General features: G+C 39.9%; 1 protein-coding gene across 1 annotated transcript in view; it reads left to right on the top strand.

The window, feature by feature from the left end:
* Positions 1–24,706, top strand: part of LOC124621865 (phospholipid-transporting ATPase ID) — a 538,522-nt gene that overhangs the window by 418,450 nt on the left and 95,366 nt on the right. Inside the window, 4 exon segments of the mRNA XM_047147327.1 lie at positions 1,191–1,300; positions 18,540–18,731; positions 20,545–20,716; positions 22,136–22,240. Coding sequence (XP_047003283.1) covers positions 1,191–1,300; positions 18,540–18,731; positions 20,545–20,716; positions 22,136–22,240 — 579 coding nt within the window.

Below are 24,706 nucleotides of genomic sequence, written 5' to 3'. Positions count from 1 at the left end.
TCCCTCGAGTCATGTTGTGCAACATGAGCAGAGCTAAGTCTTGAGTGTTCTGAAGGTAGGCAGTTCTTCTATATCTGTTCAAGCACTCAGCCAGTTAATGGTGATGATTCCTATGTAAAATTCCATGCAGTGAATGAATGTTACTTTGTAAACAACATATTTAGTTTCAGATGTTTCTCTGCCTTTCGTATTCACTCGAGAGTCACTGAATGGGTATAAAACTACTGCCCATATTTGGAATGCTAAGTACTCAGTTGCTGAGCATGCTCTATAGCGTGAGTCGAGGGACCTGAGTGCTTGCTGCCCAACATGAACTCTGGATCCTCTCGTCTGGTACTAGCTGTTTTTGAACTTCAGAGATGTCACATTTTTCTCCAACATATCCTCACATCCTGTCGCTCTTGTGGACTTAAACTCTGTTAACATGCACTCCAATTAATTCATTTATCAACTCAGTTGTTTTCTCTCTTTTTGAATTGGTTCTCTGTTCCTGCCCCCCTCTTCTCCCCTACCCTAACCTTCCTGTTTCATTTTTCTCCATTTCTTGTTCTGCTTTCCTCCTAATTCTCACTGGCAGTATAAATTTGATTCTCATTTCTTTCCTGTTTATCTATCTTCTTTTCTCTATGTCCTTCTATCACCTTAGTTTCCTCATGTACTCGCAACACGTCGATTCATCTTATCCAGCTGTCTGAGTGACTTGACCCCTATTGCTAATTTATCCCAACATACCAGTGTCTCCTCCCAGAGGAAGGAACGGAGAGTTCTCAAAGCTAAGCTATTTTTACATCTGTCTGTTGACGGTACTTAAAATTTCACATTCTGAAGGTAAGTATTGTGAAGCAATTTTGTCTTTTTTAATTTTATAGCTTCCACAAGTTAATTTTTCCTTTGGAACAAATAATTATGACTCTATGATGGAGGCATAGAGAAAAGGGCAAAATTTCTTGGGAATCTAGTAATTGCTTTGTTTATTTTGTCCTCTCCTCCACTGCCTTCCTTGTGTACATTTTGTTGATTTTAATTTGTAATGTGTGCCCTTTAACCCATGTTACTATCTTCTGTGATTCTGAACTGCAGCCTACACATCTTAGCAGTTGCCAAAGGCAAGTAAAAGTTGGGATCTGTGGACACTGTCCTACATAGGCAACAGAAAATTAGAATTTAGTTGTTTGCTTATTTATTTGCAGGGAGATTAGAGTACCAAGCCCAGTCTCCAGATGAAGCAGCACTCGTATCTGCTGCTAGAAATTTTGGTTTTGTCTTCAAAGAGAGAAGTCCAAACAGCATTACAATTGAGGTAAATATATTCATTTTAATTTTTTTTGTCAGGTATTTTTGGAACTGTGGAGTTCAAACCTGAGTAAATGTATTAGTATTAGTCTGTCACTTTGTTTTTTCTGAAACACTGAAAAAGTCTTGGTTATGTTACTAAATTTTAATACTATGAATATGAGCTTTGCATTAATATCAATACAAATATAGAAGATCTAAAATGGTACTTGTAAATACATAATGCCAATCAGATGTGTTGTGTGTGTTGTGAATTGTGTTTTATTCATCTCGTGACGTACATTTGCAATCCGTTTGGTTTGCGTACAGGAGACGTGTCAAAAATTTATAAAACAATTATAATGATTTTTACATTAATAAATAATAGAACTATAATAAATAACAACACTATAAGGGTATTTTTTGGAACGTGTAACACATTGTACCCATATCAAATTTCCAGTTTGTCCCGCATGAATTCATCCACTGAGTAATAACACTTCAGTGTCAGTACCTCATATAGCTTTCTTTTAAGTGAACCTAAATTCATCTGCATCAGCTTGTTCCCTTTTAATTTATTACAAATTTCCATTCCCATGTATTGAGGTCCCTGGGCGTACAGTCTGAGGTGGAGGATGGGGAGCATAAAATTTTCTTTGTTTCTGGTATCATGAGAAGGGACAAAATGGTTTCCCTCAAATAATTCATGTCTGGTGTACAAAAATATAATAATCTCATATATGTATAAGGATGACAGAGTTAATATTTTAAGTTTCCTAAATAATGGTCGACATGGTTTTTTGTGATTTGCAGTGCCCATATTTCATATGTTTTTTTAAGTATCCACACTATGTATGTTGAGTTACCCCAAAAAACAATACCGTACTTGATAATGGATTTGAAGTAGCTTGTATATGCTACTTTTTGTGGTTCCATGTCGGTTGCAGTTGATGATATTTGCATTGCAAATGCAAAGCTGCTCAGTTTGTTTGCCAGGTATTCAATGTGTGCCTGCCAGATCAGATTTTTATATCTACATTTAAACCTAAGAATTTGATTGAGTCAACTTCTTCTATACCTTGGTTTACAATCTTAATCTGCTCACATTTTGACTGTTTGGTTTTGAACTGCATCACGTGAGTCTTGGATGGGTTTAGATTCAACCCGTTTAGCTGTGTGTGTGTGTGTGTGTGTGTGTGTGTGTGTGTGTGTGTGTGGGGGGGGGGGGGGGGGGGGGGAGGGAGAACAAGTCTTGCCAAAGAAAGATTAAGTATCAATAAAGGTAATGCTGGAGATTTGGAAATAAGAGTGAGAATGAATTGCTGACAAGATGCTGGATAATTCTGATGTACATCTTGTTGTTTTAGTATCGTTTCTTTGGAAATCAGATTTTTGAGGCTTGAAATTCTTCTTTGATTTCTTGTATGCTCCACCAACTATACCTCATATAGTTCCATTTTAGCTGTCTGTGATTCTGTCATATATAATATAATTTTTTATGTTTAGTTGGTGCTATAATGTTGCTATTTTGTTTTTGTGGAATTGGATCAGTTATGAGTTTTGAAGATTTCTTGAAGAGATTGGAATAAATGTGAGCACTGCACACAGTACAGCGGAGTAAAAGCTGAAAATTTGAATTTGAGTACTGATGTCCTGTGTTACTTATAGAAGTTCATTGTTAGTGGAAACAGAATGTTGTTGTTAATATTAGAATTATGATTATTATCTTTCCTCTTATAAAGATGAAACCTGTCCTGTAGAATAGTATAATAATCACACATTTCTTATGAGTTCAGAATGTCTTTGTGGATCTTTTAGATTTTATTTCATACAGAAAAGAGAGATGGTTAAATTTAAAAGGGAAAGACTAGTGTTGACAACACAAAAATAATACTTACATACACACTGGTAGCAGGGGGGGGGGGGGGGCTGTGCTGTTTTTTAGGTTACAGTGTCTCGGGCAATTACAGGAAGGGCATCAGTGCAAAAGGGTGCAGGGTAAATGCAGGACAAGAACAGACATAGCAAGAGGTGGTATTGTAAATTGTAGCTGTGTTGGGAGAAAAACCAGAGCACCAAGTGCTAAGTGCTAATAGAAAGCACTGAAGCTCAATAGTGAAAGATAATGTAAGCAGTTGAAACCAGAGATAAGTACAGCAAAGCTTTTTACAAAGGATCTAGAGAGAGAGAGTGAGAGATTATCGTCTCAAATGTGAGACTGGACTCCTGATTACCTGTCAGAAAGGTCACAGTTCGTTGTAATTGATGGAAAGTTGAAGAGTGAAACAGAAATGATATCTGGCATTGCACAAGGAAGTATTAAGAGCCCTCTGCTGCTCCTAATCCATATAAATACTTCAGGAGACAATCCAAGAGGCCTTCTTAAATTGTTTGCAGACAGTGCTTTTATTTACCATCTAATAAAGTCACCAGATGATCAAAACAAGTTGCAAAATGATTTAGACAAGATGTCTGTATGGTGTGAAATGTGGCAGTTGACCCTAAATACACTGAGGTGACAAGCCAGGAGGTATCTCCTTTTTACAGGCATAGTGCAGCAACTATGTGCGGCATGGACTCAACAAGTTGTTGGAAGTCTCTTGCAGAAATATTGAGCCATGCTGCCTCTGTAGCCATTCATAATTGTGAAAGTGTTGCCAGTGCAGGATTTTGTGTATGAACTGTCCTCTCAATTGTGTCACATAGAAGTTCGATGGGATCCATGTCGGGGATCTGGGTGGCCAAATCATTCACTCGAATTATCCAGAATGTTCTGACATGGCACATCGCCATCCATAATAATTCCAATGCAGTTTGGCAACGTGAAGCCCATGAATGGCTACAAATGGTCTCCAACTAGCCAAACATAATATTTTCCAGTCAATTATTGGTTCATTTGGACCAGAGGACCCAGTCCATTCCATGTAGACACAGCCCACACCATTATGGGGCCAGCACCGGCGTACACAGTGCCTTGTTGGCAACCTGGGTCCATGGCTTTGTGGGTTCTGCATCATACTCAAACCCTACCATCAGCTCTTACCAACTGAAACTGGGACACTTGTGACCAGGCCACAGTTTACCCATCATCTAGGGTCCAACCGATATGGTTACAAGCCTAGGAGAGGTGCTGCAGGAAATGATCCACTGTCAGCAAAGGCACTCAAGTCAGTCATATGCCGCCGTAGCCCATTAACACCAGATTTCGCCATACTGCCCTAACCGATACGTTTGTCGTACATCTCACATTGATTTCTGCAGTTATTTCATGTGTTTTTGCTTGTCTGTAAGCATTTACAACTCAATACACGTGTCACTGCTCTCTGTTGTTAAGTGAAGGCCATCAGGAACTGCATTACCTGTGGTGAGAGGTGTTGTTGTTGTGGTCTTCAGTCCTGAGACTGGTTTGATGCAGCTCTCCATGCTACTCTATCCTGTGCAAGCTTCTTCATCTCCCAGTACCTACTGCAACCTACATCCTTCTGAATCTGCTTAGTGTATTCATCTCTTGGTCTCCCCCTATGAGTTTTACCCTCCACGCTGCCCTCAAATACTAAATTGGTGATCCCTTGATGCCTCAGAACATGTCCTACCAACCGATCCCTTCTTCTGGTCAAGTTGTGCCACAAACTTCTCTTCTCCCCAATCCTATTCAATACTTCCTCATTAGTTATGTGATCTACCCATCTAATCTTCAGCATTCTTCTGTAGCACCACATTTCAAAAGCTTCTATTCTCTTCTTGTCCAAACTATTTACCGTCCATGTTTCACTTCCATACATGGCTACACTCCATACAAATACTTTCAGAAATAACTTCCTGACACTTAAATCTATACTCGATGTTAACAAATTTCTCTTCTTCAGAAACGCTTTCCTTGCCATTGCCAGTCTACATTTTATATCCTCTCTACTTCGTCCATCATCAGTTATTTTGCTCCCCAAATAGCAAAACTCCTTTACTACTTTAAGTGTCTCGTTTCCTAATCTAATTCCCTCAGCATCACCCGACTTAACTCGACTACATTCCATTATCCTCGTTTTGCTTTTGTTGATGTTCATCTTATATCCTCCTTTCAAGACACCATCCATTCCGTTCAACTGCTCTTCCAAGTCCTTTGCTGTCTCTGACAGAATTACAATGTCATTGGCGAACCTCAAAGTTTTTATTTCTTCTCCATGGATTTTAATACCTACTCCAAATTTTTCTTTTGTTTCCTTTACTGCTTGCTCAATATGGAGATTGGATAACATCGGGGAGAGGCTACAACCCTGTCTTACTCCCTTCCCAACCACTGCTTCCCTTTCATGTCCCTTGACTCTTATGACTGCCATCTGGTTTCTGTACAAGTTGTAAATAGCCTTTCGCTCCCTGTATTTTACCCCTGCCACCTTTAGAATTTGAAAGAGAGTATTCCAGTCAACATTGTCAAAAGCTTTCTCTAAGTCTACAAATGCTAGAAATGTAGGTTTGCCTTTCCTTAATCTTTCTTCTAAGATAAGTCGTAAGGTCAGTATTGCCTCACGTGTTCCAGTGTTTCTACGGAATCCAAACTGATCTTCCCCGAGGTCAGCTTCTACTAGTTTTTCCATTCGTCTGTAAAGAATTCGTGTTAGTACTTTGCAGCTGTGGCTTATTAAACTGATTGTTCGGTAATTTTCACATCTGTCAACACCTGCTTTCTTTGGGATTGGAATTATTATATTCTTCTTGAAGTCTGAGGGTATTTCGCCTGTTTCATACATCTTGCTCACCAGATGGTAGAGTTTTGTCAGGACTGGCTCTCCCAAGGCCGTCAGTAGTTCCAATGGAATGTTGTCTACTCCGGGGGCCTTGTTTCGACTCAGGTCCTTCAGTGCTCTGTCAAACTCTTCACGCAGTATCGTATCTCCCATTTCATCTTCATCTACATCCTCTTCCATTTCCATAATATTGTCCTCAAGTGCATCGCCCTTGTAGAGACCCTCTATATACTCCTTCCACCTTTCTGCTTTCCCTTCTTTGCTTAGAACTGGGTTTCCATCTGAGCTCTTGATGTTCATACATGTGGTTCTCTTATCTCCAAACGTCTCTTAAATTTTCCTGTAGGCAGTATCTATTTTACCCCTAGTGAGAGAAGCCTCTACATCCTTACGTTTGTCCTCTAGCCATCCCTGCTTAGCCATTTTGCACTTCCTGTCAATCTCATTTTTGAGAAGTTTGTATTCCTTTTTGCCTGCTTCATTTACTGCATTTTTATATTTTCTCCTTTCATCAATTAAATTCAATATATCTTCTGTTACCCAAGGATTTCTACTAACCCTCTCCTTTTTACCTACTTGATCGTCTGCTGCCTTCACTACTTCGTCCCTCAGAGCTACCCATTCTTCTTCTACTGTATTTCTTTCCCCCATTCCTTTCAATTGTTCCCTTATGCTCTCCCTGAAACTCTGTACAACCTCTGGTTCTTTCAGTTTATCCAGGTCCCATCTCCTTAAATTCCCACCTTTTTGCAGTTTCTTCAGTTTTAACCTACAGGTCATAACCAATAGATTGTGGTCAGAGTCCACATCTGCCCCTGGAAATGTCTTACAATTTAAAACCTGGTTCCTAAATCTCTGTCTTACCATTATATAATCTATCTGATACCTTTTAGTATCTCCAGGGTTCTTCCGTGTATACAACCTTCTATCATGATTCTTAAACCAAGTGTTAGCTATGATTAAGTTGTGCTCTGTGCAAAATTCTATCAGGCGGCTTCCTCTTTCATTTCTTAGCCCCAATCCATATTCACCTACTAAGTTTCCTTCTCTCCCTTTTCCTACACTCGAATTCCAGTCACCCATGACTATTAAATTTTCGTCTCCCTTCACTATCTGAATAATTTCTTTTATTTCATCATACATTTCTTAAATTTCTTCGTCATCTGCAGAGCTAGTTGGCATATAAACTTGTACTACTGTAGTAGGTGTGGGCTTCGTATCTATCTTGGCCACAAAAATGCGTTCACTATGCTGTTTGTAGTAGCTTACCCGAATTCCTATTTTCCTATTCATTATTAAACCTACTCCTGCATTACCCCTATTTGACTATGTGTTTATAACCCTGTAGTCACCTGACCAGAAGTCTTGTTCCTCCTGCCACCGAACTTCACTAATTCCCACAATATCTAACTTTAACCTATCCATTTCCCTCTTTAAATTTTCTAACCTACCTGCCCGATTAAGGGATCTGACATTCCACGCTCCGATCCGTAGAACGCCAGTTTTCTTTCTCCTGATAACGACGTCCTCTTGAGTAGACCCCGCTCGGATATCTGAATGGGGGACTATTTTACCTCCGGAATATTTTACCCAATAGGATGCCATTATCATTTAATCATACAGTGAAGCTGCATGCCCTCGGGGAAAAATTACAGCTGTAGTTTCCCCTTGCTTCCAGCCGATCACAGTACCACAGCAGCAAAGCCGTTTTGGTTTGTGTTAGAAGGCCAGATCAGTCAGTCATCCAGACTGTTGCCCTTGCAACTACTGAAAAGGCTGCTGCCCCTCTTCAGGAACCACACGTTTGTCTGGCCTCTCAACAGATACCCCTCCATTGTGGTTGTACCTACGGTACGGCTATCTGTATCGCTGAGGCACGCAAGCCTCCCCACCAACGGCAAGGTCCATGGTTCATGGTGGGTGGTGAGAGGTAATGCCAAAAATTTGGCATTCTCAGCACACTCTTTGACACTGTGGATTTTGTAATATTGAATCCCCTAATGAGTTCTTTAATACAATGTCCCATGGATCTAGATCCAATTCTTCCTCAATCCTCATCCAAAGTTTGTGAATTCCCATTGTGCATCCATAATCACATTGGAAACATTTTGATAAATCATACAAGTATGAAGACTGTAAATTCAACTAAATACTCATGGATTACAATTATGAATAATTGAAACTGGAATGATCACATGGTTAATATTGTGGAGGAAGTGAACTAAAGACTGCATTTTACTGGCAGAGCATGGAGAAGATGCAAGAGGTCTACTAAAGGGATTGCTTACACTATGCATTACCATCCTCTTCTGGAGTACTGCTGTACTATATGGGGTCTGCATTAGATGGGACAGACGGAGGATGTTGAAACAGTTCAAAGAAGGCAGTTTTTTGTACTATTGTGAAATAGGAGGGAGAGAGTGTCACAGACATGAAAAATGAGTTGGGATGATATTTATTAGAACAAAGACTTTTTTTTTTTTTAAAAAAAATCGCCAACCTTCTCTTCAGAATGTGAAAATATCTTTTTGGTGCCCATTACATAGAGAGTGATGGTCCTGAGTATTGTAATAAAATAAGAGAAAACAGAGCTCACACAAAAAGATTTGCATGTATTGTTTGAAAGTGGAACAATAGAGAAATAGCTAGAAGGTGGTTTAATGAACTGTCTGCCACGCACTTAATAGTGAATTCATCTGACATGTGCTCCTATGACTTGGCAATCCAACAGGCCAACTGATGAATATTCTTATTTACTTTATTTTTTATCACTGATTTCTGTGTGCAATCACAAAGATGTATGTTAGCCTTTTTATATTCAATACATCTGTTATCACGCAGCTCATAATGTACATCAGTTTCTATCTATATACATTCTACATTCCTACTGGGTAATATTAATTTAGTAACATCTCTAAAATGAAGCCAAGGTCTTTTGGTCAAGGAATGCTAAATGCAAATGGATGAAGAGACACAGAATATACCTGATCCTGTATTATACTATCAGTAGTTGATGTGGATCAATCAGTTTAACATGATTATTAAGCAGAATAGAGAGTCAATAATTATTTGTAACTATAGAGACATTGAACTGGAGGTGGAATTTTTGTTTTTAAACATTTTTTTCTCCTGCTGTTTGTAATGTCCCTATACAAACACATCATACCTTGACACTTCATAACTAATCACCAAAACATGAGAAAAAAATTAGTTGGTGAGTACAAGATTAACTAAAATTATTATCCAGTTTCATAAAGTGTTATGCTGTATTTTATGACCATTTTAAAAAACTTTCAATTTTGTAAGGTTGAGCACAACTGAGAAGCCCATTTTGATGATGTGTAGCAGGTGCACACTGTGATGAGTAGTGTGACTGGGAATGACTAAATTCACCCGTTGCAGTAAAAACTGTTGGTTTATTAATTTTTAACTAAACTCAGTACCGTGACAAGAAATAAACACACTGACAGCCGTTCTTATGATTTTATTTTATTTTGTCGCTACCAGTTTCGACCCTTCATTGCATCATCTTCAGGCTGTTTTCGTGCTGTACAGGTTGATACGATCCCCATGCATAACCCATCAGTTACCAGCATTACTGGATTCACAGATAATGTGTCGGCACTCCAACCATCAACATTATATGCGAATCCAGTAGTGCTGGCAACTGGTCGGTGATGCGTGGGAATCGTATCAACCTGTACCGCATCAAAACAGCCTGAAGATGATGCAGTGAAGCGTCAAAACTGGTAGTGACAAAGTAAAATAAAATCATAAGGACGGCTGTAGGTGTTTTTATTTTTTGTCACGATAGTAAACGGCCGTTGTCCCAGAGACGTCCTGCTAAAAGGATGGAAAAACATAAACTCAGTACAGCTTCATAGGATAACAGTCCACACTTGAGCACAACTGAGAAGCCCATTTTGATGATGTGTAGCAGGTGCCCACTGTGGCAAGATCTGTGATCATTGGAAGTGGTTATGAGATGGGAGGAGCCATGGATAATCAGGAGCACTATACCACGAGGCTGTGGGCTCGTGGGCTGTCAAGACACAGGTCTGTTTGTGGGAGTAGTTGACTGACCTCCAGTGGCTGACGATGCTAGTGAAGGCACAAGATGGCGCCATCTTGTGGATAGGAGAAGTGGCTGGCATAGTGGTTTGAAGTATACACTCGTTACGGCTATCATTCAGCCTGGAGCCCAGGGCAGAATGCACTGCTTAGGGACTGATTGGCGACCTAATTACCAGTTAGTGGAGGAATACAGGTGCAGCGACACGTGGACATATTATGGCAAGGACACAAGTAGGTGCCTGCGACTGCAGTGCTGATTACTGCGACCTGAATGCCACACAACAGCATGGCTTGCACCCCCGGCTCTGTGGTGGCTGCCAGAGTCTTTGGGGTAAACAATCCATTTAATCTACTATTGACAAACAACCTCCCCCCCCCCCTCCCTTGCCCCCCCCCCTCCCGTCCGAGGTAAAGCAGGGGCGTACCTCTGTGCATGTGATGGTGAAGTGCAACAAACCAGCCCTGCATATACATTTTAAACAGTGAAAAGAAAATATAGCAGAAGTAGAGCTGGCCAGGAGTTTCCACGAAGTGTCAGCCCAAGGCCTGGAAGAATGCGTGACAGGATTGGATTGCATGGTGGGATTGGTGATACCAGCAGGGAGGACAACAGTGGCTAGGGGTGGTGCTGAGAGGGCCGACCGTGACAAGGCTGGTGGTAACTGCAGAAGTGGCTGCACAGACAGCCACGGTGGTGCCGGCGGAGATGTTTGGGCCGGCCGCAGAGGCAATGGTGGTGAGGGCAGGCTGTGATAGGGCCCGAGGCGACTGAAGGGGCAGCAGTAATCAGGCTGGTGACGACTGAACCATAGCTAAAGGGGTGACAATGAGAAGTTTGTGTCCAGTATTGTTGTGCGCAAGGGCTGGGATGCCAGAGAATTCTGAACAATAAACAGAGTGCTGCACAGTATGATAACAATGCAACAGACTCGACAGAAGCTGGACCGGCTTGTTGTACATAAACTCCTGAGCACTCTGTCTGGAAGCTGGTCCTTATCGAGCCCACTCGGACACTGTGAGAGTGACTGTAGATCCTGAGTAAGCAGAGAGAGATTCTGCAGCAGGCCCAGAATTGCCTGACACTGGAATGGAAGTGCCTTATGCAATGACAGCTCCTGCAATTGAACAGACATGGTACATAGAAAGAGGAGAAATACACCTTGGAACTACTGGAAACAATACAGACCAACAACATCGTGCAAGGGTATGACCATTAGAAAACACACAAATGGAGTGTCTGAACTGTGCTGAAGAGAGAACATTGCCCATTACTTGCTTTTGCTGAGAAATGTATACAGTAACTGCAAAATGAACTCCTATTGAAAGCTAGACAACCACACAAATGAACACATATATGTAACCCAAAATGGAACAGTCCATGTCATATACACAATTGGTCACTCGCACTGGGGTAGATTCGAATGCAAATTGTCTCAACACAATAACATGAAGCTGAACCGGCACATAAACAAAAATGCGTTTGTTGGGAAAACACAAGAAGAATTGAGAAAGAATGAAATCGAGCTCCAGCAGAAATGAAGAAAGACACATCACTGAAACATATGTGAAGCAGCAGCCTCATCATCCCTGTTGTGTCTGGGCAGTGCCACGCTCGGGAAGAGGGCTGGCTGTGGCAGTATCGGGACTACATGTAGCTGGAGCTGCAGTCAGCAAACCTTTGCCAGGTGCTTGAGTTTCTGAATTGTGAACAGGCCACATATTGAAAATCCACATGACAAGAGTTTCACACCTGGGAGAGTCGGCCTCATCACCAGTGTATACCCTTAGCTGAGTGGTGCAACTGGTAGAGGTTGAATTCACCTGTTGAAATACAACTCTACTTGTTTGTTTTATTAACCTGCAACTAAACACATAGCAGCATCAGAGAATGACAGTCCATGCTTGAGTACAGCTGAAAAGCACAGCTTGAGTATGTGTAGCTGCTGCCCACAGTGGCACAATGATTGTCAGAAGTGGTGATGAGCTGGGAGAAACAGTGGATGATTGGTGGCACTGTATCATGAAGCCGTGAGCTCCTGGGCTGTCGAGACGCAGCTCAAAGTGTAGGAGTGGCTGATGAATGTCCAGCGGCTGATGATCTTGGCAAAGGCGCGAGGAACTACAGCAGTGCAGATGTGATGATCCAAAATGTAGGTTGCTGTTAGCCTGGAGCAGGAATGGCTGTCTAGGGACTGAGAGTAACCTAAGTACCCATCAGCAGAGAAATAAAGATGTGGCTTCACATGGACTGTGTGTACTCAAATAGGTGTCAGCGACTGCAGCACTGATTATCACGACTGGTACCTACGTATCATTGTGGCTTGCAACTGCAGATACTGTGGCAGTTGTCGGAATCTTGGCAGTAAACAGCCCAGTGAATTTTCTGTTGACAAACAACCTTTCGAGGTGAAGGATTGACCAAAGTACAGGTTCTCTGTCCTGCATATACATTCTCAAACATTAAAAAGAAAATATACTATATAAAGTGCTCAACCAAGCCACATAACAACCTGTGACTCTACAACTGAGATACTGAGATATTACCAAATTAAAATCCTCCCCACCCCCCTCTCCACTTCTTTCCCCAAAAAATGAATCGTGAACTAGTATTTTCATTAAAAAAAAAAAATCTGTATTGGGACCTGGAAGACTGTTGTGGATCGTTTCATGGAATAGCAACTCAAATAATAAAAAAAGTGGTAATAAAAAGAAATTTGAGGAAGATGAAGATTTACACGTGTGCTTTCTTAGACAGGACAGCTGCCTATGACAGCATCTGACAGGACACTTACTCAGTATCATCAGTGTCCTTCCCTATTAGAAATTGCTATGCTAACTGACAACCTGTTGAGCAGCATTTTCTTTAGACTGTTCTTGGAGTAATCTAATTCTCTTTGAATAGAAACTAAGCAAACCTGCATCAGAAGAATCTCGATTGGCATGTGTCGTGTTCAACTATTAGTTTGACCTCCCATAAACAAATTCCAAGAATCTCATCTTTGTCAATGTTTCCTTCCTAAAGCTGAAAAAGGTAGCTAAATGGAGAACATTAAAATTTCTGTGCAAAACCTTTTCTATCTTTTCCCAGCATTGTGTGGAATTTAGCAGATGACATTTGTCTAGAATATAAATTATGAATTCTGCTTTGGACTTTAATAAATTCAACTATTGCCAATGTTAGTTCCTGATCCTGAATTTTTGTGAGTTATATGGTCTCTCTGTACCCTGCTGTCCCCTTTCAGTGCTTTTCATTGTGATACATCACGATGATATTCTATTACTGTGTGAACACACCATCGTTTGACAAGATGCTACCATGGTACCCTGTAACAATTGATCGCCAAAGTAAATCAACCTTAAATGATGCCCCACAATCATTTTTGGATGAGACATAAACTTTTGTTGGCTGGATCTGTCTGCATTTCTGATCTAACTGCTGAAGACCATTAAAATGTCGGAGTTTCTAGTAGTATTCTTACCTTAAGGTTTGACAGCTGTGATGCCTGTTTCAGCCTTTCATCAAATATAAGGCACAGGAAACTCACTGAACCATTAATGTGGAGAATGACGCTATTAAAAAAAAAAACAAGTGTTACAGTAAGGTTACTACAGACATGGCTAAAATGGGCAAATACTGTTTTTTTCTGTAGAAAATGTAAAAACATTTCTTGCCATTCCTCCACTCTTGGAAATAATAGTTATAATTGAGAAGTTGCAGTTTTTAAACTGTAGGAAGATCTGTAAATCATATAATTATCAATAGACAAAAAATTTTCCTCTGGGCCCTTCACCATATCATTTACACGGTGTGTAGATACAGCTGGAGGCTACCAGTCTCTTTCACCAAATTTTGTGAGAGTATGTCCCCTGTTCAATTAGAGATTACCTACTATAAAAGGAAGATTTTAAAGCAAATATGCAAACTTTCACAGAAGCTGTAAACCTGGCTGTGTGTACTATATAGTACCAGAGCTGCGTCAGAATAAGAAAAAGAAGGGGGGGGGGGGGGGGGTTGGGTGGGAATTTAAGGAGATGGGACATGGATAAACTGACTAGACCAGAGGTTGTACAGAGTTTCAGGGAGAGCATGAGGGAACAACTGACACGAATGGGGGAAAGAAATACAGCAGAAGAAGAATGGTTAGCTTTGAGGGATGAAATAGTGAAGGCAGCAGAGGATAAAGTAGGTAAAAAGATGAGGGCTACTAGAAATCCTTGGATAACAGAAGAAATATTGAATCTATTTGATGAAAGGAGAAAATATAAAAAATCAGTAAATGAAGTAGGCAAAAAGGAACACAAACGTCTCAAAAATGAGATCGACAGGAAGTGCAAAATGGCTAAGCACACATGGCTAGAGGACAAATGTAAGGATGTAGAGGCATATATCACTAGGGGTAAGATAGATACTGCCTACAGGAAAATAAAAGAGATCTTTGGAGAAAAAGGAACCACTTGTAGGAATATCAAGAGCTCAGTTGGAAACCCAGTTCTAAGCAAAGAAGGGTAAGCAGAAAGGAGGAAGGAGTATACAGAGGGTTTGTACAAGCGTGATGTACTTGAGGACAATATTATGGAAATGGAAGAGGATGCAGATGAAGATGAAATTGGAGAAATGATACTGCTTGAAGAGTTTGATAGAGCACTGAAAGACCCGAGTTGAAACCCGGGAGTAGACAACATTCCATTAGAACTACTGACGGCCTTGGGAGAGCCAGTCCTGACAAAACTCTACCGTCTGGTGGGCAAGATATATGAGACAGGCGAAATACCCTCAGACTTCAAGAAGAATATAATAATTCCAATCCCAAAGAAAGCAGGTGTTGACAGATGTGAAAATTACCGGCCTATCAGTTTAATAAGTCACGGCTGCAAAATACTTACGCAAATTCTTTACAGACGAATGGAAAAACTAGTAGAAGCTGACCTTGGGGAAGATCAGTTTGGATTCCGTAGAAATATTGGAACACGTGCGGCAATACTGACCCTACGACTTATCTTAGAAGCTAGATTAAGGAAAGGCAAACCTACATTTCTAGCATTTGTAGACTTAGAGAAAGCTTTTGACAATGTTGACTGGAATACTCTCTTTCAAATTCTGAATGTGGCAGGGGTAAAATACAGGAAGCGAAAGGCTATTTACAATTTGTACAGAAACCAGATGGCAGTTGTAAGAGTCAAGGCACGCAAAAGGGAAGCCCTGGTTGGGAAGGGAGCGAGACAGGGTTGTAGCCTCTCCCTGATGTTGTTCAATCTGTATATTGATCAAGTAGTGAAGGAAACAAAAGAAAAATTCGGAGTAGGTATTAAAATCCGTGGAGAAGAAATAAAAACTTTAAGGTTCACCGATGACATTGTAATTCTGTCATAGACAGCAAAGGACTTGGAAGAGCAGTTGAATGGAATGGATAGTGTCTTGAAAGGAGGATATAAGATGAACATCAACAAAAGCAAAACAAGGATAATGGAATATAGTCGAATTAAGTCAGGTGATGCTGCGGGAATTAGATTAGGTAATGAGACACTGAAAGTAGTAGATGAGTTTTGCTTTTTGGGGAGCAAAATAACTGATGATGGTCGAAGTAGAGAGGATATAAAATGTAGTCTGGCAATGGCAAGGAAAGCGTTTCTGAAGAAGAGAAATTTGTTAACATTGAGTATAGATTTAAGCGTCAGGAAGTCGTTTCTGAAAGTATTTGTATGGAGTGTAGCCATGTATGAAAGTGAAACATGGACGATAAATAGTTTAGACAAGAAGAGAATAGAAGCTTTTGAAATGTGGTGCTACAGAAGAATGCTGAAGATTAGATGGGTAGATCACATAACTAATGAGGAGGTACTGAATAGAATTGGGGAGAAGAGAAGTTTGTGGCACAACTTGACAAGAAGTATTGACCGGTTGGTAGGACATGTTCTGAGGCATCAAGGGATCACAAATTTAGCATTGGAGGGCAGCGTGGAGGGTAAAAATCGTACAGGGAGACCAAGAGATGAATACACTAAGCAGATTCAGAAGGATGTAGGCAAATCACTATAGGAAGAAACTATCCCTATTAAGACAAACAGTATTTTTTTCATTGTTCCAACGCAGTATGAAGAATTTTCAGGAAATTCGACTATAGTCACACACTAATGTTCTGTAATAAATAAAACTGACCTTTTTCAGAATATGTGCTTTTGAACGCTTTGTGGATCATGTCAAAATCTTATCATTGTGGAATGTTTTTATTTGAATGTTTACTTAGCAGATATAGCAAAAATAGTGTTAGATATTCATCTTTTATGTATATCGTTCTTTGATATAAAGTTATTATTCTGTTTGAACTATAGCAGTGAGATAGAAATATATCACAGATCCCACTGTCAGACAGACTGTACCCAGTAATTGGAAGAAAGCACAGGTCACACCAGTCTCTACAAGAATTTGCAGAAGTGATCGAAAAATGTATTGGCACATGAAATGACTGCCACCTCCAGGCCAACCAGCATAGATTCCATAAACATCACTCATGGGGAAACCCAACACATGCCGCCCTCCCGTATCAACCTGAAACAATGCAGAAAGGCGATTATATAGGTGCAGTATTCCTTGACTTTAAAAAAGCGTTTGACTGAATACCACACCAACACTTACTAATGAAACTATGATCATGTGAGGGATATCAAATGAAATTTGCTAATCAATTGAGTATCTTCTCAGTAGAGTGGATGCAACATGTTATCTTTGAGTCATTGAAAAAAGCTCTTTCTTGAATTTCAAAGGGAAAATATTGACAGTTTGGTCTAATTCTCCACAAATGTAAAATTGTGAACTTCACAAAACGCAGAAACATAGTATCCTATAACTTGAATATTCACAAATCACAGTTGGACTCAGGCAAGTTATACAAAAGCTTAGGTGTAACAATTTGTGGGAATATGAAGTTGAATGATCACGTTGGCTGCTCCATAAGTAAAGCAGGTTCATTCGTAGGATCTGAGAAATGCAAAAAGTCTATGGAGTGCTACTAAACACTCATGTGACCCATCCTAGAATACTGCTCAAATATGTGGGGCCAATACAAATAGGACCAACAGAGAATATTGATCATACTCAAAGAAGGGCAGCATGAATGGTCCCAAGTATGTCGGCCCCGTGAAGAGAGACCTGGAAATGTCGAAAAATCTAAACTAGGAGACACTTGAAGATAGATGCATACTATCCTGAGAAAGCCTACTTAAAAAGTTAATACAGAACATCCAGAGGCATTTAAGTTGTCAATTTTCCTCCACTTTGTAATCTTCCCCCCTCCTTGCTACTTCCATGTATTGTCCACATTGAGCAATAAGCAAAGTCTCATATGAAGATCTGAGTTGAGTGAAGATTACAGTAAACTTTCTAGTTTACTCAGCTTGTCATGTTGTGTTGGCTCCAGTTCTTCTTGTCTAGGGGTCTGATTCTTGAAGCTGAAAAAGTCAAATCAGCACATTAGGTCCCCACGGTTGGATTGAACAAAATAAATTTCAGGAGTGTTGTTGCAGAGTTTTTGTTTTTATATAAATATATTTTTGTACATCATACAGTCTTTTGATTTTTCACATTAACGAAGCCGAAATTACACTGTTTGCACAAAAATACGCCTGATCACATCAGAGGCATGCTTAAGACTCTCTCACTCTGCAGAAATAACGGTGTTCCAAAGGGTTTACAATTTTTCTTAACAAATGGATTTCTACTAGTTTCTGTTACATTATTAATTTCGATTATTATTTCATAAACGAATCCAGAAATAAACATAGTGAACAGTACAGGATTGTGCAATTAATAACAGAAATTTTGAGTGTATGAGTAACTTGCAATTTCAAATGTTTCTGAAAAAAATAATTTTAACTGTACGTTCAGAACTAGTACTTATCGTTATAACATCGAAACTAAAATATTTTATAAAGTAATTCCTTTTCATTAATTTCAGCTTGAAATATAACATACTTTCTCTAAAATTATATGAAAGTTTACAGAAAAGTAACTGAGATAACACTGACCTCTCCAAAATTTGAAAAGTAATACTTGTATCAACAATTACTGTTGAGGAAAAGTAATGCTAGAGGAGGCTATCCCATTGCAGCTTCATACACAAACGGAATACACTTTCTTGAACAGAGGTCTGACTTCGGTATATTTCAACACACCAGGAAGATTTCTTCCAACTTGAAACAATATGCACAGTTCCTGATGGCTTCTCTGGGCATTTATTTTAATGTGAAAATTCTTGTTGTTTAGACATTCTGGTACCCAGAATGCTATTCCTCCAACTTATTTTCTTTAATTTTAAAGTGTGTGTTATTGTCAGTGTCATGTGTAGTGAATTGCTCTAGTGAAAGAACTAGAATATTTTTCTCTGAGTAACTGGATTTTCCATTGTTTGATTAACTGGAGTAACTGTAGCAGATAAATCTTGTTTAATTTTCTAGGTGAATGGTAAGAGTGAAATCTATGAGCTCCTGTGCATTCTGGATTTTAATAATGTTCGTAAACGGATGTCAGTAATACTTAGAAAAAATGGACAATTAAGGCTGTACTGCAAAGGAGCTGACAATGTGATCTATGAGCGATTAAAAGATGGTGACATCGATATAAAAACAAAAACGCAAGAACATTTAAACGTAAGTTGTTACTATACTACTCTCTGTTAACCAGTTTCCAATGCATTGAATCATTTCCCATAGGTTTGGTTGTTATTTAGACAAAGGTTTTTAAATGAGATGATGATTATAACTCCTATTTGTTTTCACACTCATAGCAACAATAAAATTGTTTTAGTGCACTCTTAATTCATATTTCACTTTTTATGTTTAAAGTTTTTGGTTTCTGTTGTTACAGAAATATACTCATTACAGAAAAAAATGAAAAATTTAAAATTTTTGTTTTTGGTGCCTATACAAGTTAGGAAAATATATAGAAGTTTATTGCCTTCTGTACAGAAATGGAATTATTTCATAGACATGTAGCATTTGATAAGACAGATTGTCACCAATTTTTGTATGTTTTATAACACAATCACATGAACATTTAGATACTTCCAATAACACCATTAAGTAGCAAGAAATGATAAGAGATGTGAAACGAATGGCACACACTTCAGGCCTGCAAGAAGGATGAAGAAATTGCGTCAGACAAAAAGTCACTCAGTAATTGTTAGGAGGTTGTCATGTTACAAGACATGATTAATAATAAGATAAACACAGTTGTTAGGAGTGATAAATTGTTTATTTTGGATGACTTTGTACAGTTATTACTGCCTGTCAAACGCAAATTTGCAGTGGTTATGATGCATTGGTTTTGATATCTCATATTTGTATCACCCCTTTTACTGTTTGTGCTGCGTGTGCTTCTTGGCAAAAAGAACATTTTTTCTGTCTCTATCACACTGAGATTTCAGTCCAGTAGTAATTGTCATTATGAATGAGGAAGATTGATATAAACGGTATGCAATTCTGAGACAGTTTACGGTTATGCACAATTGGCTGTGAAGTATTTTCCTGAGTTGGGAAAAATAGTGCTGCTGTCATTCATATTCTTATGACTGCCATGACACTTCCATTAATTGTGTGTGTACATCTTTTAAGTTTTGACACTGAATCAAAACAGAGATTCCCTCATTTATAATGGTACATACATGTGACTTCCTGCATGCACTTGTGAGGCTGTAGCACATTCCAACATGTCCATATGATGGTAATATTCCAAAACGAGATAAATCAGACCGTCCAGTTACTGACGGGACAAAACTGGTCTGTGTTATGTCATTTAATATGTGGTTTCTGACATCATATAATTATCAATTGTGGCTCATTATTCTGTGTAGGATAATGTTGATGCTCATTAAATAATTATGAAAAATCCACCTCGATTGCACAAACTACCTGGTGTTTACCTAGGTTTCAGTGTGGGTAACCATGCCTTCTTCAGAACAAATATAAAACAGCTTCCCTAAATAGGCATAGTCAAATGCTAAAATCAACACCTACAGCGGCAAGACCCCATGGAAATTTTTACAAATACACTGTACATATGTGTACCAAGTCGATAACGTTACTTATCTCCAATGCTGAAAGCTCTTGATGCTCATCAGATGCCTGTTGTAATATTATTTTTGTGTGTAAGGGATTTCTGCAATGTAATTACATGCTTCAATTAATGGGGCTTTGTTAAAAGAGGTTCAGTGAAATTTCATATAAATTATTTTTGCATGCTATATCTACATGAGAACTGGAGTGAGCGTAAAAAAAGTGGGTTGGTATTAGTGTCAGTATGAAGTGTTCAGCATTGGACTATGGTGAATGTAGTATCTGAAGAATTGGATTGACTATTTAATTAATTAATTAATTCACTTTCTGTGGATGTTATATACATTAGCCACTGTAACATTTCATTTTAAAGTGAAAACCTTGTAATAATGTAGAATACCACTTTCAGAAATTTGCAGGAGAGGGCCTGCGTACTTTGTGCCTTGCTATTCGTGACCTGGATGAGGTGTTTTTCAACAATTGGAAACAACGTCACCAGGAAGCAGCTGTGTCTATGGATAATCGGGATGAAAAATTAGATGCAATTTATGAAGAAATTGAGAAAGACATGACTTTATTAGGTAAATATTGGTCTCGGAGCTGTTTTGTATTTGAAAGATAGCGTATGTATCTCATGATAATGCAAACTCTTTGACAGAAATAAGAAACAAAAATGAGGAAAGGGAACCACTTACATTCAATGAATAGACATACAACAAATTTAGGGAGGGTACTGGTCTGGTTTAGTCTGTGTAGCTGTGTTAACTATACTGCTCGAGAGAGAGAGAGAGAGAGAGAGAGAGAGAGAGAGAGAGAGAGAGAGAGAGAGGGGGGGGGGGGGTGTTAAATTATCAGGTGTGTCTAGGTGCCACCTTTCAGTCTTCTGCAGGTGAGATTCCCTTCCTGTTTTTTATTTTTTTGCTTACAAGGGAACCTCCCCATGGCACCCTCCTCAGATTTAGTCATAAGTGGGCAAAGTGGATAGGCCTTGAAAAACGGAACACAGATCAATCGAGAAAACAGGAGGAAGTTGTGTGGAACTATGAAAAAAATAAGCAAAATATACAAACTGAGTAGTCCATGTGCAAGATAAGCAACATCAAGGACAGTTTAAGCTCACGAGCACTGTGGTCCCGTGGTTAGCGTGAGCAGCTGCGGAACGAGAGGTCCTTGGTTCAAGTCTTCCTTAGAGTGAAAATTTTGTTTACTTTATTTTCGCAGATTTATGATCTGTCCGTTCGTTTATTGATGTCTCTGTTCACTGTAATAAGTTTAGTGTCTGTGTTTCGCGACCGCACCGCAAAACCGTGCAATTAGTAGACGAAAGGACGTGCCTCTCCAATGGGAACCGAAAACATTTGATCGTAAGGTCATAGGTCAACCGATTTCTCCAGAGGAAACCACGTCTGATATATTCTATACGACACTGGTGATGGCATGTGCATCACATGATAGGAATATGTTGTCGACCCACCTAACTTGTACACTTGGCGAATGGGTATAAAGATTCTTCTACATTGCTCGATTTAGGTTTTCTTGTGGATGTGATAATCACTCCCAAAAAAGTGATGAAAACATTACGGACGGACAGATAATAATTGTCTGAAAATAAAAAATTAAACTTTTCACTCGAGGGAAGACTTGAACCGAGGACCTCTCGATCCACAGCTGCTCACGCTAACCACGGGACCACGGCACTCCTGAACTCGCATTTCCCTTGATGTTGCCCGTCTTGCGCATGGACTACTCAGTTCGTATATTTTGCTTATTTTTTTCATAGTTCCACACAACGTCTTCCTGTTTTCTCGATTGTTCTGTGTTCAGTTTTTCAAGACCTATCCACTGTGCCAACTTATAACTAAATCTGAGGGGGGTGCGATGGGGAGGTTCCCTTGTTAGATATTTTTAATGCCTCTGTCGGTAAAACTTTGATGGCAATTCAGATGTGGAAGTAATCCCCAATTTGGTAATACAACAATTTCTGGTTTTGATGTCTACAGGAGCGACAGCTATTGAAGACAAACTTCAAGATGGAGTTCCACAAACTATTGCCAATTTGGGACTGGCTGGTATAAAGATTTGGGTGTTGACAGGTGATAAACAAGGTAATATATCAGTTGCAGATTTTATATTATTGTAATTGTAACAGAACTGGATTTTACAAATGTGTTGATGAGATAGATGACACAGTGGTTAAGGCAATGGATTTGTATTTGGAAGGAGAAGGTTCAAACTGCTTTATAACCATTCTGAGTTAGGTTTTCCAGGGTTTCTCCAAGTCACTTAAGGGAAACAGTAGGATTGATCCTTCTGGAAAGGGCGCAGGAAATGGCTTTCTTTATGCTTGTCTAAACCGAGCTTTTGCTCTACCGAGCGAGGTGGCGCAGTGGTTAGCACACTGGACTCGCATTCGGGAGGATGACGGTTCAATCCCGTCTCCAGCCATCCTGATTTAGGTTTTCCGTGATTTCCCTAAATCGTTTCAGGTAAATGCCGGGATGGTTCCTTTGAAAGGGCACGGCCGATTTCCTTCCCAATCCTTCCCTAACCCGAGCTTGCGCTCCGTCTCTAATGACCTCGTTGTCGACGGGACGTTAAACACTAACCACCACCACCGCTTCTGCTCTTTCTCTCTTGCCTCCTCTATTGGCAGAAAATTAAACTGTAATATTTTTTAATTTTTTCTTCCACTTACTACAGACATATTCCTAATGGTATTGTACTCAATCACCTGACAGAAGTTTGTATAGTGTTAGTCAATCAAAGTGACAACTTTAATTGAGTACTTCACCAACTATTCTACAATATACAAAACGGCAGTTGATTGGGATGGTGGTGGGTCGTAGAATTCCCTGGCAAATTGTCACAAGCAAGAGCAGATAGCTGAATATTTCATTAGCAAATTTGAACTTAATTTCTGCAGACCTCTTCCTTCAAATCCATTGTAGTGGAGCTGAATGAGATAGAAGCAGAGCACCTGTCACAGTGTCATGTATTGACTGCTTTTTGACTTGTAGATTGTTAAGCTTAAGGCTGCTGAAAGCCAGCAAGGAGACTCCGAGGTAGGAAGTCACAATGCAGAGAGCTATCAGAAGTGTTAGCTTAGGTTACCAGAGGCAAACAGTGATGAGTAGAACTGCGCAAACAGTGGTCCCAACTCACGAGAGACCTCAGGGTTGGATGAAGTGATGTCAGAGACTGTTGTTGCTAGCCACAGCAGGAAAAGCAGTGACATTAAGCTTCCAGCCAGGTTATGGTGCTACCAAATTTGGAGTTTTAGTGTAAAAGCCAGGAACATCTCTGACTACAGAGTAGGGGAAGGGAAGCCATCTGAATGTGGTCAACCAGGATAACTCTGGAGGTGAAGAGTTGCACATCATATTGGCTGATGCCTGTAAAATACTGCTGGGTTTGCTGCTGACTACAGAGAGAGAACCGAGCGAGGTGGCGCAGTGGTTAGACACTGGACTCGCATTCGGGAAGCCGACGGTTCAATCCCGGGTCCGGCCATCCTGATTTAGGTTTTCCGTGATTTCCCTAAATCGCTCCAGGCAAATGCTGGGATGGTTCCTCTCAAAGGGCATGGCCAATTTCCTCCCCCGTCCTTCCCTAATCCGATGAGACCGATGACCTAGCTGTCTGGTCTCCTTCCCCAAAACCACCACCACCGCAGAGAGAGAAACAGGGCACAGCCGCAATCCTTTTAAAAACCCTGGATTTTCGTATTCGAGGGAGTTCTCACTCAGATTGTTAGGTGCCCACGGTGTGTCACTTGTCACCAGCTTCTGGTAAACTCCAAGAAGTATGTTTTCTCACTTGGAATGATGATCTCAAAGTTAATACTTTACAGTGCAACTAGTGATTGCTACTTCTGTTAGCTCTCGCCCCCAGGGACTCAATACTGACATCTGCTGTGCAGCCATTCACTTCATTTGCTTTTCTAGTGCTTAGAATTAGCTTGCAATGTAGCAGTTTCTCTGAAGGAAATAAATAAGTTTATTCAGACACTGAGTCCCTAGAGTCACGTGCACGTACCCTACAGAGTTCCAAAATCTGCGCCTCTCAATATTACCCTGTAAGTGTGCTTGGTACTGATCCGAGCACTCAACCTGCCGTCACTGGAAGTTTGTCTTTCTGAAATTTCTTGGAATGTCATCGAAATTGCAGACTGACCTGTAATCCTCACTTTCTCCCCTTTGTCCTATGCTAGGACAAAACAACTGCACACATAATCAACATGATTTCCATCATAAAAAGTCACTAACGAAAAGCTGTCCCAAACAGTGCCTTTCACACTAGGGACATATTCTTTAGAATCTTCCCTCTCCTGCCCACCCCTCCCCACTTATATTTACATACTATGATCCTGCAGCAGGCAATTACATGGGTTGGCCATTTGAGGATGACACACTTCAGTGAGCATGAATGAAGTCAAATTCAACAACCCACAGGATCCAAAGCAACTGCATTGGTATCTACTAGACTTTCACAGAATTAGATACAATAAGCATTCTGCGTGTGCATAAGTGCCACATTCAGACCTTTGGTCTAAAGACATGTTAGCAGATCTG

Source organism: Schistocerca americana, chromosome 7 (genome assembly GCF_021461395.2).
Source record: "Schistocerca americana isolate TAMUIC-IGC-003095 chromosome 7, iqSchAmer2.1, whole genome shotgun sequence".
In the NCBI taxonomy this organism is placed as follows: domain Eukaryota; kingdom Metazoa; phylum Arthropoda; class Insecta; order Orthoptera; family Acrididae; genus Schistocerca; species Schistocerca americana.
This window is presented reverse-complemented; position numbering and strand designations above follow the sequence as displayed.